Source organism: Bombyx mandarina, chromosome 26 (assembly GCF_030267445.1).
Source record: "Bombyx mandarina strain Sakado chromosome 26, ASM3026744v2".
NCBI lineage: Eukaryota > Metazoa > Arthropoda > Insecta > Lepidoptera > Bombycidae > Bombyx > Bombyx mandarina.
The window spans coordinates 2,506,407-2,522,742 of record NC_143232.1 but is presented as its reverse complement, the minus strand read 5'-3'; the positions used below and the strand labels follow the sequence as shown (position 1 = coordinate 2,522,742).

The 16,336-nt window shown below is 39.5% G+C and overlaps 2 protein-coding genes across 2 annotated transcripts in view; one reads left to right on the top strand and one right to left on the bottom strand.

Annotated features, from left to right (window-relative positions):
- LOC149499767 (cytochrome P450 4V2-like) overlaps positions 1–11,712 on the bottom strand; it is a 31,362-nt gene extending 19,650 nt beyond the window's left edge. The window contains exons 1-6 of the mRNA XM_089738787.1: positions 11,495–11,712; positions 10,883–10,972; positions 9,800–9,910; positions 8,070–8,252; positions 7,303–7,499; positions 5,362–5,431 (exon numbers count right to left, since the gene is read on the bottom strand). Of these exons, the coding sequence (XP_089594913.1) occupies positions 5,362–5,431; positions 7,303–7,499; positions 8,070–8,252; positions 9,800–9,910; positions 10,883–10,972; positions 11,495–11,633 (790 nt within the window). The 5' untranslated portion in view covers positions 11,634–11,712. The remainder of the gene's footprint in view (positions 1–5,361; positions 5,432–7,302; positions 7,500–8,069; positions 8,253–9,799; positions 9,911–10,882; positions 10,973–11,494) is intronic.
- An 893-nt stretch (positions 11,713–12,605) lies between these two features.
- LOC114250875 (SCAN domain-containing protein 3-like) lies at positions 12,606–14,489 on the top strand. Its single transcript, XM_089738747.1, is given in 3 exon segments — positions 12,606–12,825; positions 13,618–13,885; positions 13,888–14,489. Coding segments are annotated over 3 exon segments (1,086 nt in total). The 3' UTR covers positions 14,486–14,489.
- The last annotated feature ends 1,847 nt before the right edge of the window (positions 14,490–16,336 follow it).

Here is a 16,336-nt window from a genome sequence, read left to right as displayed (position 1 = left end):
CTGAAGTCGTCGTGATCTGTAAGATAAGACGTCCGGTGCGTTCGTGTCTGGCGATGCGGCGGTGTTCGGGTTCCGCTGGCGGATGCAAGTTTTTCCGGTGAAGTGCGTGCTTGTGCGTGCTTGACAAGTGTTCGCGGTTGACTTCCGCAGTATGGGAGTAACATCGTGTAGTAGAGGTGGAACCCGCAAAATTGTAGTTTGCGTGGTGGCTGGTGGTAAGATGTCTTGTGAGTCTGTACAGGTAGCCGGAGGTGAGACTTCCGCGGTCGCGGCCCACCCAGTCCGCGAGAACCGGGCAGATCGCCTCGACGGTACGGAGGCCGGCCGACGGGTCCGCCAAACGACGAGACCACGCCTCCAGCCCGGACTGCCGAGGTTGGAGCCTCCGCGCTCCGGCCGCACTTGCGCTAGGGCGCACCGCCTCGTAGGAGACTGTGAGGTATCCTTGAATTAATCTGACCGCGATCGCGCGCTGCCGGCGTCGCAGCGCGGCGACGTTCTCGTGGGTAAGGACGTGGCACCAGACGGGTGCTCCGTATAGTGCCATCGACCGCACGGGTACCATCACCCTGCCTATTTCTGCCGTGAAGCAGTGGTGTATTTCGGTTTGAAGGGTGGGGCAGCGGTTGTAACTATACTGAGACCTTAGAACTTCTATCTCAAGGTGTGTGGTGCGTTTACGCTGTGGATGTCTATGGGTTCCAGTAATCACTTAACACGAGGTGGGCTGTGAGCTCGTCCACACATTAAAACGAAGAGCGTAATCAAACGAAATTAGATCCGAAGCTTAAAGGGCCGTTTAAAGTTGTTGAAGTATTGGATGGTGACCGTTACACATTGAAAGCTTTAAATTCAAAACGTACTTACAAAAACCCACACGATAGGCTAAGAAAAATGCCAGCAGGTCCAGGTACCAGTCGAGGTTGATGTAAATGATGATGATGAAGAGCAAGCTTAAATTGTGGTGAAAACTCGAGTAAGGATAGTCTATCGGCCGTATTGTGTTCGACCGTACCAGTAGCTATTACGCAGTCGTAGCCCGGTAGAAATCGGTGTCTCTTGAGGCAACTCAAGTAGTCCGTGGGTGCGCGGTGCGCGTTTGGCTCTGGCGGAGGTCGGGGTCTGTAAAGACCATCGTGTGTAGTCAGCGGGTGATGCACACGGGCGATCCACGCTGTGGATGCGCATCATGAGGGCAATTGCGATTGCTGGTCGGCTGGAGAGCCGTGGCGTTAGATATTTTTACTCGGAAGTTTTCTTTGATCTGAGTTCCTGTAAGCTATGCCTGATTTGTACAGAGTAAATTTGAAGTTTGATGAACAACTGTGGTACGTGGATCTGGCTGCTGAATAGTGAACTTTGTATACCCTATTGTTTGATTTGGTGAAAATGGTATTAAAACAGTTTAAATCTTTGATGACTTTAAATTTTCCGATAAGTGGTAAAGTGTAGTCAGGAGTGATCGAGCGGAACAAGTGTTCTCGTGGATGTTTTTGATTGTAGGTTAACCATCACACGACGACGTGTACAGTCAGGAAGGCTGAGTCGCAATCAACACGTGATTGCTGCAGCCAATAAGAGATATGGAACGCAAGCGCCGTCTGTCGGCGTTCGATGGGTCAACTATTCACCGGCCGAGCGGAGCGACGTGCCGGTAGCTGCGTAATATCGGTATTTTTGGTAAATAAGAACAATCTGGTGAGTCGTATTATTTTTATTTGGATTCTGGTGCCGAATGTTCTCTTGTCGAGAAATCTATTAGTAGTAGCTTCATAATTCAGGAATTTTATGCGAAGGTTCTCATAAAGAGTCTGTTGTTTTGACCAAAACTTTACGGAACAAATCCTTTGCGATGGTTTATTGCTTACTCATTTTTATATCATGTACTACCCGATAGTTGTTTTAATCGGTTCAGTGAGATTGAGCATTCAACGAAATAAGCACTTAAATCTAGTGTGTCCTTATTCGAAGCCCACACTTGCGTTATTGATGACCAAGCTCGCGATGAGCTCATGGAATTGTTCTTGACAAGAAGTGCTAGAAGCCGTACATCTTTTTAAAATTGTTCTACCATAAGAATAACAGAGGCGAGCCCCTTCGAATTCTTAATAGTTCGCGTGCCATATCCTTAAAGGTTTTTACTTAAAATTATACTGAAAGTAAGTGATTAACTTTGACGAGACCAGAACATTGGAAAGTTGCTTTAACTGGTAATAGAACCTATGATTACATAAGGATGCTCGTTAAAATGAAGATAGATGGCTTTAACTGGTAATAGAACCTATGATTACATAAGGTTGCCTCTAAGCATTGCTACTGACGAGACTGATCAGTGAGGTGAGAGTATCTCCATCGATTGGTACAGCGGAGACCTGGGTCTCAATGGAGACTATTGTTGTGTTGGTCTAGTAATGACCTTGACTCTATATTGTGAAGTGATGTGTATTGGTTTTATCATTTGTTTTAATGATAATGTGGGTGGCAATGTCACTAGCTGCGCCGGCAGCCAGGCCAGGAGCGTTCTATACGATTTTGTTGACACTAGTGATGTAGAAGATGTAGGATCAAATGACCACGATACAACTGACTGATTAAATTAAGGATTTTGTTGTCCTATTTTGGGTGATTAGTAAAGAACAGTATTCGGTGTCATTTATGACTGGTAATTGAACACATCGCTCGATTTAGGTGATGTGTTCGTTTTATTGCCGGATGGAGGCATTGCGATATGTTTTATGGTTGAAGTGGGTACTGGATGGAAGTTCCACTTGCGTGCCGGATGGAGGCATTAGTGTTTTGTGTTGAAGTTGGGTACCGGATGGAGGTCCCACTTATTTGCCGGATGGAGGCAATAAGTAGTCAAGAGCTACTCGATGGAGGTGGCACTTGAATTGGGTTATCGTCACTCGATATAGGTGGCATGAGTTACTCTCACTAGATGGAAGTAATTGTAACGATAGTTTGTGGTTGATACAGAATATTGATGAAATACTGCTCAGATTGAGTTGTTTTGTAATAACTCGGGTTTCTAATGCTTATTGAGCATTAATGAAATTTTTCAGTTGTATAGTGTATCACTAATAATTAGGTACTTAAGTTATCTACTCACACAGGTTAACATAGTCTGTTAAAGATCTTGTTGAGAGCTAACGTTATGGTTTGTAATGAAAGGAATCCCAATCCTCAATCGTGAATGTATCAGGATTGGCCGAGACGAAACCTGTTTGATATTGCAAAAGGTTGTTTTCTTTGCAGGAGCGTCACACAGGGACGTGTGACTTGTCAGAATGGCCGTGTCGTGGATAACGACTTTTAGTTGTCGTGGATAACGACTTTTAGTAATATTAAGACGGTGGTTTTGATTATTATTTTAAATGATGAAATGTTGTTTTGATAAATATCACAAAATGAAGGGTAGACTCCGTAACGCCACAGTATAAAATGGCGGTACGTGGACAGAGTCGTGGCATTCCGTGTCAGACAGACATTCCGTCCGTCTCAGTCAGTGAGTTTCTGGCAGTCAGTCAGTCAGTCGGTCTGTCGGTATGTGCAACGAAACTGTCGGTTTATCCTGTCATTATGAAAGTTGTGTGTGTTGAGTTTCAATAATTATTATTGAAAAGTTTTATTGACTAAACTGAGTTCAATCGAATACGAGTGATGACGGAAACTACCGCCCAGCTATCCCTGACGTGAGCCGACACACTTAATATATTTGAGAGCTATACAATACTATACATTTTTCAGCCATGTTTTTTTGGTTTTATTTGTGTATGAATAGTATGTTCAGTAGGTCTGAGAATCGGCTACTATCTATTTTTCATACCCCTAAGTGATAAGGGTTGTCCACCCCAAACATTAATTTTAATTTTTTATTTTTTGGATAAAAAATTTTTTGTTATAATGAGGTATTATGTGGTTGTATGAGGTTTTTTTTTCTAAATTATAATTTCCGTAGAAATCTTATTTAAGGCAACACAACGTTTGCCGGGTTAGCTAGTAGAAGTATAAAAAACAATCATAATAGTGTACAAACTTACAATTCCAATTAATTATAGTCGAATTTCGACTACTGCGAGTCCTCTAGTTTAGTTAACTTGTTTACTTAATTCGCGTGACCGTGCCGCGCTTATTCTCGGTAGACTCTACCCCATGATCTGTAAGCGGAGTAAAATGTCCCTTCGGAACAAGGTGGCAGTTTACAAAAATTGCATAAGGCCCGTCATGACTTACGCGAGTGTGGTGTTCGCTCATGCGGCCCGCACACACGTAGACACCCTACAATCCCTGCAATCCCGCTTTTGCAGGTTAGCCGTCGGAGCTCCGTGGTTCGTGAGGAACGTTGACCTACACGACGACCTGGGCCTCGAATCTATCCAGAAATACATGAAGTCAGCGTCGGAACGGTACTTCGATAAGGCTATGCGTCATGATAATCGCCTTCTCGTTGCCGCCGCTGACTACTTCCCGAATCCTGATCACGCAGGAGCCAGTCACCGTCGACGCCCTAGACACGTCCTTACGGATACATCAGATCCAATAACCTTTGCATTAGACGCCTTCAGCTCCAACACTAGGAGTAGGCTTAGGGACCCCGGTAACCGTACTCGTCGAACTCAACAAAGAGTTCGCTGTGCAACCTAACCCATGAATCAGCTCGCTGAGTTTCTCGCCGGATCTTCTCAGCGGGTCACGATTCCGATCCGGTAGTAGATTCATTCGCGAAGCAGCTGCTCTTGAGTTGTTAGGTCTCCTTCGGAGGCGCTCGGGTAACTGTTAGCAAATCCCACCCCTCCTGGCTGAGCCTTTGCTCGCCCACATGTCCTGGTGAAACTGGAAAGGCCTCCGGGCCACCAGTAATCATTCAATCATAAAAAAAATACTTAATTCGCTTAATTTAGTTACAATTGTTTCAAAACAACAACGAATCATTTTAATTTGGTTTTCAAATTATGTTCGTTCATTAAATAAGTTTTCATATTAATTATTTTAAATAAATTCAATTAAGGTATTCTTTAAAATCGTTGGTATAACACAGGCTAACAAACAATTAAAACGGTTTTTGTAAAATGCATGATTATGCCACGTAGGGTGAGCCTTGTCGTGAATTAGGCACGGATAGGAGCCACTAGCCGGCCTATCTCTGCAGCGTAACTGGTTAAGCCCGTCACTTCATCGACAGCAGTACTTAATGAAGGTCTCTCTGCAGCTGTCTCGAATACTTATAAACTGTGTCTTTAAACTCCTGCTCTATAAGAAGTTAGCGAATATCGATCATTACTTCAGAGAAAATAAAAGTGGACAGCTTGAAAAAATAAGGTAATAATGCGAATAACCAAGAACTCTACGTATGTTACTCACCGGTTCTACAGTTGAAATCCTTTTCAGAAGTAGAATTCAATTTCTTTTCTAATCTTTTTTTCTTAATTGCCTGCCAAAGGGAAAAATGATGAATTCGAAATATCTTTGACCAATACATTTTTATTCGCTAAGACAACTCAGCGGCAATTCAGGCTGTAGATAAGATTGCCTAAATGCTGCTGTCCAAGAGATGTAAGATTTAAGTTTCCCTTCAAAGTCGAACTAATTATTGTTTTGAGAGAGGTTGGGTTGGTACGCTTGTTATCCTATGAAGGCGATACAATTTTTATTTGTTACTAGCTGACCCGGCAGACTTCGTAGTGCCTCAATCGATAAATAAAAGACCTAAGCTTTTGTATAAAATAAACTTAAAACAAACAAAAGGAATCCGTCCGACGGGCGACACATAAAAGGAAAAACAAAATTGTTATTTTTTATATAATTCCGAGCATTTTCATATTTACCTACCTTTTTAAACTTTCTCTGGACTTCCACAAATAATTCAAGACCAAAATTAGCCAAATTGGTCCAAAAAAAAAGCCGTTCTCGAGTTTTAGCGAGACTAACGAACAGCAATTAATTTTTATATATACTTAGTCTGGCCATAAATACTGTTACAATTAAAAATAAACAAAATATTACATTTGAATTTGGAATCTGTCATTTTTATATGATTGCTCATTGAGTTTTTTCATTTTGGCGCCAATCCATTGTACAATATTTTGCGATATTAAAATGGAGTCCACCTCCAGGTGATTGATAAAAAGAACCGAATCGCGGTGCTTGCATTACGCAAATTAGGTATGGAGCCAAATGCAATTTTTAAAACTCTCCATACGCTTGGTATTAGTAAAATGTTTGGGTACCGGGCTACTAATAGGTGCAATGAGACCCCTCTGTTTGTGACAGAAAAAGATCTGGCCGTCCACGTAGTGTTCGTACGAAAAAGGTGAAAAAGGTGGTCAAAGCAGTAAGGGAAAGAATTCGAAGAAATTCTGTCCGAAAGCAAAATATTTTATCTAGGGACATGAAGATAGCACCTAGAACCATGTCGCGTATTTTAAAAGATGACTTAGGACTTGCAGCCTATAAGAGACGTACTGGTCATTTCTTAACTGATAATTTAAAAGAGAATAGGGTGGTAAAATCGAAACAACTACTGAACCGGTACGCAAGAATTTTTTTACAATTGAGCAACATTTTAACAAACAAAATGACCGTATTTATGCTCAAAGCTCTAAGGAAGCTTCCCAAATAGTCGACAGAGTGCAACGTGGGCACTATCAGACTTCAGTGATGGTTTGGTGGGGCATTAGCTATGAAGGAGTGACTGAGCCATACTTTTGTGAAAAAGGTATCAAAACATCGGCACAAGTGTATCAAGATACCATTCTTGAGAAAGTAGTGAAGCCCCTTAACAACACCATGTTCAATAATCAAGAATGGTCCTTCCAGCAAGACTCGGCGCCAGGTCATAAAACTCGATCTACGCAGTCTTGGTTGGAAACGAACGTTTCGGACTTCATCAGAGCTGAAGACTGACCGTCGTCTAGTCCCGATCTTAATCCGCTGGATTATGATTTATGGTCAGTTTTAGAGAGTACGGCTTGCTCTAAACGCCATGATAATTTGGAGTCCCTAAAACAATCCGTACGATTGACAGTGAAAATTTTTCCCATGGAAAGAGTGCGTGCTTCTATTGATAACTGGCCTCAACGTTTAAAGGACTGTATTGGAGACCACTTCGAATAAGCTTTTTATACTTTAAATTGTTTTATATTAATGTATTGAACTAACACACTGTAAAAGTAATAAATGTTATTTGCAATAGTTTTTTTTTTCCTTTGTCTCAGTATTTATGGCAAGACTAGGTATAGATATATTTGTTATAAGCGAGTTAGGTTAGTAGTTTCTTAAGCGTGTTCCTATGTTAAAACTTACATTTAGACTATAGCTGTGTATGATATTTGTACATTTATCTAGTCGTTTCTTCAAATCTGAGAAGCTAAATAAATAGTCGCTGTACCACCATATTTTGGAGAATCTTTCAGTAATAATGTGAAGGAATTCTTCAACGTTTTGAACATATGTCTCACATTTATCGGCTATTTCATCTATATGGTATCCTGCTAGAGTTTCTGAAGCCAGAAATTCTTATGTTAGAATAGAATATCACTGGGGGTTTGTTAATGTTAAATATTGGTAAGGTTTTATTTATTTATTGCATAGATAGGTGAACGAGCTCACAGCCCACCTGGTATTAAGTGGTTACCGGAGCCCATAGACATCTACAGCGTAAATGCCGCTACCCACCTTGAGATGTGAGTTCTAAAGTCTCAGTATAGCTACAACGGCTGCCCCACCCTTCAAACCGAAACGCATTACTTCTTCACGGCTGAAATAGGCAGGGTAGTGGTACCTATCCGCGCGGACTGAAAAGAGGTCCTACCACCAGTAATTACACAAATTCTAATTTTGCGGGTTTGATTTTTATCACACAAGTTATTCCTTCACCGTGGAAGTCAATCGAGAACATTTGTTAAGTACGTATTTCATTAGAAAAATTGGTAGCCGCCTGCGGGATTCGATCACCGTTGCATCGCTCGATACAAATGCACCGGACGTCTTATCCTTTAGGCCACGATGACAAGGTAAAAAATAATACCAAAGTAACATTGAGACGGCTCCCCGTAGCCAAAATAACTTACGCAGTGAGGATTCCAAATTGTTTAACAAAATGGGATGATGGTGGTCAAACGAGCCCGGCCCGTGCGCCGCGAACTTCATGATCAGTCTCCTTCCCTGGTTGTTGAAGATATCCATGAAGTTGTTGAGGATTTGTTGTTTGAAAGCCGGATTTAACGCCTTCCTTTGTTGTTTCCAAAGTGGAACTGGCGACAAATTCATTAGCTACACTAATACATAAATCTACAGTGGTTTTTACGGATTTTTTTCTATTGCTTAGATGGGTGAACGAGCTCACAGCCCGGTTACTGGAGCCCATAGACATCTACGACGTAAATGCGCCACCCATCTTGAGATATCAGTTCCAAGGTCTCAGTATAGTTACAACGGCTGCCCCGCCCTTCAAACCGAAACGCATTGCTGCTTCACGGCAGAAATAGGCAGGGTGGTGGTACCTACCCGTGTATCCTACCACCAGGATATTCCGTTCAGTTCCGTTATAACTACTGGACCATGCATCCGTTTGACTTGAAACTTGGTATCCATGTATAAAATACATGTACTTAATGGATAGGCTAATGTTGATATGAGTGTTGGATTCCCTAAGAATAATGACAATAAATAATAATGTTAAATTTAAATGCCCAGCGAAGCGGGCGAATACGGCTAGTTGCTTATAATAATTAAATGATTATGTTATAAATACGAAAGTACTTCTTTGTTTATCCTTGTTTCTCGTGTGACGGAGCAGCTGTCAGCACAGTTTGTTGCGTACAGTTTTTAAAAAGAGGAGCTTATCTATATATTGATACGTGAAGCAAAAACTTTGTACCCCTTTTTACGAAAATTGCGCGGACGGAGGAGTATGAAACTTCGCACAGCTTCTTGTAGAGAATATGGAGAAGGAGTGCAGAATGTTGATATTTTTTTAAATTACGGATAAAAAGTACATTAAACAAATAAAAAAATACATTACACCCACTACCATGTATTTGACATACACACGTCATGCATACTATTAGTTTATTGTCAAACTTTTCTTATTGCTCATAGTCTGTGGTCAAATTGAGAATAGATTAAATATTGTTTGTCTTTATTAATATTTACCTAAATTGTAGTATTGGCGAAATCTGTGATTATAGAATTATAATAATGATATTAGTGTACAAACTTATAATTTCAATTAATTAAAGTCGAATTTCGACTACTGCGGAACCACTAGTATTTTAAAATATCCTACAAAAGAAAGAGCAAGAAATAGAAATTCAACCGCCAAATTCACTTTACGTGTCCTTCGAGACAGCGCAGGCTGCCCTGCTCTCGGTCCTGGTCGAAGGAAACTCCCGTTGAGATTTAAAGCTTGTATCTCAAGTCGGTAATATCTACAAGATTCGAAGGCCTAATTGCACGTATTTCTGTTAAATCTCTATATATAAAAAAATGAACTGCTGTTCGTTAGTCTCGCGAAAACTCGAGAACGGCTGGACCGATTTGGCTAATTTTGGTCTTAAATTATTTGTGGAAGTCCAGAGAAGGTTTAAAAGGTAGATAAATATGAAAATGCTCGGAATTAAATAAAAATAACAATTTTGTTTTTTCTTTGATGTGTCCCCCGTCGGTTGGATTCTTTTTGTTTGTTTTAAGTTTATATTATACAAAAGTTTAGATCTTCTATTTATCGATTGAGGCACTACGAAGTCTGCCGGGTCAGCTAGTTTAATCATAAAGAAAAGTTCATTAAACAAAAACTTACGCTTCGCAGAAAGTATCGCATTTCCTACGTAGGCGTTTCCGAAATCATAGAAGAATCCTTTTGCTAAGCAGTTGGCGGCGACAACAGCGCTGTCATCCGGGTCAGCAACAGCTTAGGGTCAACAAATTTATTTCTGAATATTTTTAGGTGTTTCTTGCAGATACACCGCGGCCATCTGTGTAGCCGGCTTGTTGAAGATTTAGATTTAATTGATTTAAATCTTGTGACATTCGCTAGAGAAAAAAATGTTTCAAGGTATCTACATAACCCGAATGTATAATAAATAATGAATGTAATTGAATGTGATTAGAGTTTGAATTGTAACCAAGGTCCATATTGTGGACCGGTGCGTTTATATTACTTATACATAATTCGACGCTTGAAAGGCAAACGTGACTAAGCGACAATTACTGCTTTGTACGTAAATGATAGGCAATAACCATATTCGAGGCGCAAAAAAAATATATTTCTACGTCCATTAAATTCATTTCAATCTTACAGCTACTAGCTATATTCTACTACAGCTAGTTTTGTTAAAATAAATTTTGTTTTCAGGTATTTCAACTTTAAATTAGTCTATTGTAAAGTTCACGCATAGTCGCTTAGTCACGTTTGCCTTTCAAGCGGCGAATATATAAATATATAATAATTATTAATATATTGTTATTGTAACATATTGGATAAGTATATTGTTATTTATTGCCTGAAATAGCCCACTGGAATAATAAGAGTCACTCCCACGACCGCAACGAATCGAATGACTTTTCCCATGTTATATTCCGCCAAAAACGCAGGACCGATCTTTGTGGCGAGGCTCGGGGGAGGCCTATGTCCAGCAGTGGACGTCTGTGGGCTGATATAATAGAATTCGATCAGAAGGCTCAGGCGGTAACATATGCTTGAAAAGAATTGCTCTACTTGGTTAGTCAAGTAGATAGAACGCTCAAATGCTCAGTGTCCTGACGGCTGAGACTCACGCTGATGTTGGGTGATGGGAAGATGCTGTCATTCAGATGCTTTAGCAAATACATATGTCAAGTTTGGAAGTAAAATTAAGCGAAAATGTTTTTCTCTGAGACTTACCGTAAACCTTTATAGGTCCAAAGTTCAGTGAAACAACTCCACCTAGTTTAATGGCTTCTTCTCCTATCCATTTAAATGTTTTGTGGATGTCTGGAAAATAATTTAACATACCATACCAAACATAACAACATACTGGTTGTAGGATCTCTTGTGAGTTCGCACGGGTAGGTACCACCACCAGCCTATTCTGCCGTGAATGCGTTTCGGTTTGAAGGGTGAGGCAGCCGGTGTAACTATACTGAGACTTTAGAACTCATATCTCAAGGTGGGTTTAGGTTGTAGATGTCTATGGGCTCCAGTAACAACTTAACATCGGGTCGTCTGTGAGCTCGTCCACCCGTCTTAGCAATAAATAAAAAAAAACTTGGCACTCCAGCATCCATGTCGCTATCCACTGCGCGGAGTACAGGAGTGAATGGAGGAACATAGTCCTGACAAAAGTGCTCCGTAAAGGTCACGACCCTCAGCACTGAGGAATACGACGCACGGAGGGAGGTATTAGTTTAGGTAAAATGCTTCAGAAACGTCCGTAGAACCCAGCAGATAAGATAGATACCCGACTTGCGTGAACCGTGCTTGCTATCCTTGAGACGGAAAAAAGTTGAAACTTACGTTTGCCGTCGCCGAAAAACATTAAGCCGTGTCCAATGATCGGTAACTTCCCCGGCAGCTCCGGGATCCCCGTTCCCGGTAGCCTCATCGACCACACGAATAAACACAACAACACGCCGAGCAAGAGGAGGACGAGCATCCTGATGCCACTCGGGAACCTTCTTGCGAAGTAGAATTTATAAATCAAAAACGAGGAATTCAATAGTCACTCTGTGACGATTTCGTTTAAAAACCTCTAAAAACGTTGTATTAGAGGAATGCGAAGCTAGTTCCGCTTTATAGGCAGTAATTTACGAATTGATGAATATCATTATAATATTTGATGATGTCAGTCATGAATTGTTGGAAATAATGTTTTGTTAGGGTTCTATGGCCAAATCGCAAAGAAATTAATAAAAACTGTGTTGATTTTTTATGAAGAAATGATTACTGGTGACCTGGAGATCTTTTCAGTTTCACTAGGACAGGTGGGCGAGCACGGGCTCAACCAGGAGGGGTGGGGTTTGCTAACAGCCCGAGCGCCTCCAAAGGAAAAGCTAGAGAGCAGCCGCTTCGCGAATACGTCCACTACCGGATCGGAATCGCGACCCGCTGTGAAGATCCGGCGATAAACTCAGCGGGCTGATGCGTGGGTTGGGTTGCACGGTTATCAAGGTCCCTAAGCCTGCCCCTAGCTGAAGGCGTCTAATAATAGCGTAAGTAGATCGGAAGGATCCGTAAAGACATGTTCTGTGTTGCTATTACTAAGTTGCTATAAATAATTTGAGAACTCAAGGTGTCAAAAACATAATAGAATTGGTGCAAAATACGAATTGCACATGAGTGTGCATAGTTAGAGAAGTTTTAAAATGTTTCTAAGTGACGTTTATTAAGTCAACAACCAAAATGGATTTCTGAAATCGTAAAATAGGTATCTCTGTTCGACTTAAGAAACGAAAAAAAAACTTAAACGTTTTAATGGTGGCAACTTTAAAATATTGGTGGGTACGCGGGGACAACGGGACGAGGGGAGGGTATTGCTTCGCCTGTCGCGCAGTGCCTCATAGATTATACACTTAATAGCAGTGCCTTGTAAGCTGTTAGTGTCCACGCACGTCGCTATTGTTCAAAAATGGCTGCCGAATCACGCATCGCGCTTATGAAAGAGCGATTTTATAGGACTTTGGCGTCATTAAGAATATTAACAAACGCTAAAAACACTGCTTTTATTGAAGATGAACGTTATAAAGAGCTAATTAAAGAAGTTTCTACGGCAAAAACAACTGCTAGAAAGACTTCTCGTGATTATTGGTTATTGCGACGATACGACGTGCTTACCATTGACCAGAACAGTAAGCTTATTTTTCCTATTAAAGAAACTACAAGCACTATTATTTACTACGCATGTGGTAGCGAGTTATTCGACATATTACACGAAGCTCATATTCGAATTGGTCACGGCGGAAGAGATCGCATGATGAAAGAGGTATGGAGTCACTACAAAAACATAACACGTAAGGATATTGAAACGTATCTTGAACTAGCGTGAGAACAATATTTATCCTTAGGGCAGCCCTTGATTACCACAGAGAAGTTCCTAAAATTACCAACATCAAAGTTCTTGCTACAAAACGCACTCCTATAATCCCGACGCCCTCAGTTAGGACGGCTTTTGCTCGCCGTTTTAGCTCCTACATGAAACCTTACTTATATAACAGACTCAATAAAAAATACAAAATTCTTAACCTAAATTACGAAGAAGTTAAAAGAAAGTTAATAAAAGAACTGCTTAATTGGTCCTACTCTTTCTCGGAGGACTTTCTGAAATGCATTAAGTAACCCTAAACACGTACTTATGGTAAAAATCATTACACCTGTTCCTTTTCTTTTTATATATAGGTGTATGTGTATGTATATATATGTATATGTGTGTGTGTGTATATATATATGTATAATATATATGTATAATGTTTCGCTTAACTATTTTGATTTACTTGAATATTCAGCACCGTTATTACTAGTTTTAAGATACTCCTGTAAAAAAACTCCACGAGACACAAGGTTAATAAATAAATAAATTATTATTATTATTATTATTATAACTTTGTGAACCATGTCAACAAAAGCAAAAAAACATTAAAAAGGCATTGTTGTGAAGCCTATTATATCCACAGAGTTTAATTCTAGATGCCAAGTAGATCTGATAGATTTTCAGTCCCAGCCCGACGGTGATAACAAATTTATAATGGTGTATCAAGATCATTTAACAAAATTTGTTGTTTTACGACCACTTAAAACAAAACGAGCTGAGGAAGTGGCTCACACTTTATTGGACATATTTACTCTATTTGGTGCTCCTGCAATACTTCAGTCTGACAACGGCAGAGAATTTTCAAACCGAATTATTGACCATTTAAAAACATATTGGCCTACTTTAAGAATTATTCATGGTATAAACCTAGGCTTTCGCAAAGTCAGGGGAGTGTGGAAAGAGCGAATCAGGATATTGAAAATATGCTAACCACGTGGATGCAAGATAATGATAATTCACATTGGAGTGAGGGCTTGAGATTTGTCCAATTGATGAAAAACAGAGCTTTGCATGCTGGTATCAAGCAATCGCAGTATGAGGCTCTTTTTGGGTGTAAAGTAAAAGTTGGTTTACAGTTACCCAATGATTTCACGCAAAATGAGAAGAATGAGAATGAAGAAGATTTGGAGAGAATCATACAGGACCTTACCAAAAAGGAAGATCCCAAAGTCTCTGCATGTGAACTCTCTAAGGTGAACACGGAGGCAGAGGTAAGCCAAGTTTCTAACGTCGTTTTAGATCAACGCGAAACAAACACGCAACCTCCAAATTGCACCCCCCAATGCAGCGTCTGTTCACAAGAAACTACAGGAGCTCATACATGTAGAGAATGTGGATGTGCAATCCACGCTATTTGCGCTGTTGCTGAAGAATCACCCGATGAAGGATTTGGATCTAAAGTTTTATGTCCAATATGTTAAAAAAAAGATAGATAATCGTCAAAATGCTAAGAAAAACCTACAACAACAAGCCGAAAAAATGCTGAAATTGAGTGAAAAGAATTTGGCCCATGTACCTATTGGCGCTTCAGTACGAATTGCAGTTCCGGAGTTGGATAGAGGACGAGGTGATGAAAGTAACATTATTGGTGTAGTTTTGACTAAAACCGATGATGAACTCTATCAGATTGGTACCAAGAACGGTATCTTAAAACAATTATATGCTCGATCTCATATTAATGTGTGTCCAAGAGTTCTTCTTGATGCAGACGATGTACCGAGTACCGAGATTGCACTACGGTCAGTTGCCAACTTGCAATCTACTGGAACCGGCCAGGGATTTAAGAAGTGCCTTTGCAAGAAAAACTGTGCTACAGCAAGATGTCTGTGTTTTAAAAATAAAGTATTATGTACTTCCAAATGCCATTCGAGCTTACCCTGCAAAAATAAATAGCTATATGGACTGACAAAGTAATATAATATAAAGATTTAGTTTTATACTTTGTCATTTATAATTACTTAATTATCAAACTGATTACTTGCCAAATGAAAATTTGATTTTATAAGAATAAATATAAGTTGATTTTGTGATACCTTAAAATTTAATAGATATTTGATTTTAGAAGTTTTAATTAGTAAGATAATATGAACATAATATTATTATTTTACGGTATGACTGTTACCCGATTGTCTCAATAAGTGTTTTATTAAAAAAATATTATTAACAACGTGTTTTATTACAGAAAGCATTTACTTTATACATTTCCTAATACGATATTGGAATTATATACAATTCCGAGGAAATTTATACATTTCCTAGGATATCTATGCATTAAATAGTTTTTCAAACAATATTTTATACATTTCCTAAATAGTATCGGAATTGTACACATTTTCTAGGATTTGTATACAATTCCTTGATTTCATACATTTCCGGTAACATATATATATATATAAGTAGATATGGTGGACGCTTCTCAAATACCTGTAATCAACTTATCGTAAAGATGAAAAAGATGATGTGTTCGTTCTTTTTATGGGAAAGGAAACATAGTATGTCAAGAAATGCTTTTTTAAATGAAAATGCTTTTTTATAGGAAATTTAATGGCAATTGCACAATATTCAAATGTCAACGAATAAACACCTCTGTCGTCCGTGACTGGTAAAACAATGAAACAAAGAAAATAATAAAATCAGGAGATTAAACGCGAGAAAATAAGAGCGGCTATAATTATATCCACGTTTCGCGGAAACCGAAGATAATATTAAGATAACTTACATAGTACTTTAAAAAAAACAGTTCTTTAAATACAAGCAGTTTCCCAGTTATTATATATATGTGTTTAAGTATGTACCTATATTATATTAAGTCAGGGTTACACGTCGTTGGCTAATAAGGAAATAATTTCATTTGCCGAGTCCTAGGGCCCAACGCGGACCCCTTCACTGAAGCGACCGACGCACAATTGCCCTTTTTTTAATTACCATTGTTGTAAATCAGTACAGAATATATTGTATTATTTTATTAAAATTTGCATTTTTTTTTCTTTAGCCTCATGTCCAATGTTCCATCTATTGTTAGCTACGTAAGTAATTTTTGAGTGCTTAATTTTTAAATATTTTATTTACGATGATCACGATTGACTTCCACGGTGAAGGAATAACATCGTGTAATAAAAATCAAACCCGCAAAATTATAATTTGCGTAATCAATGGTGGTAGGACCTCTTGGGAGTCAACACGGGTAGGTACCACGACCCCGCCTATTTCCGCCGTGAAGCAGTAATGCGTTTCGGTTCCAAGGGTGGGGTAGCCGTTGTAACTATACTGAG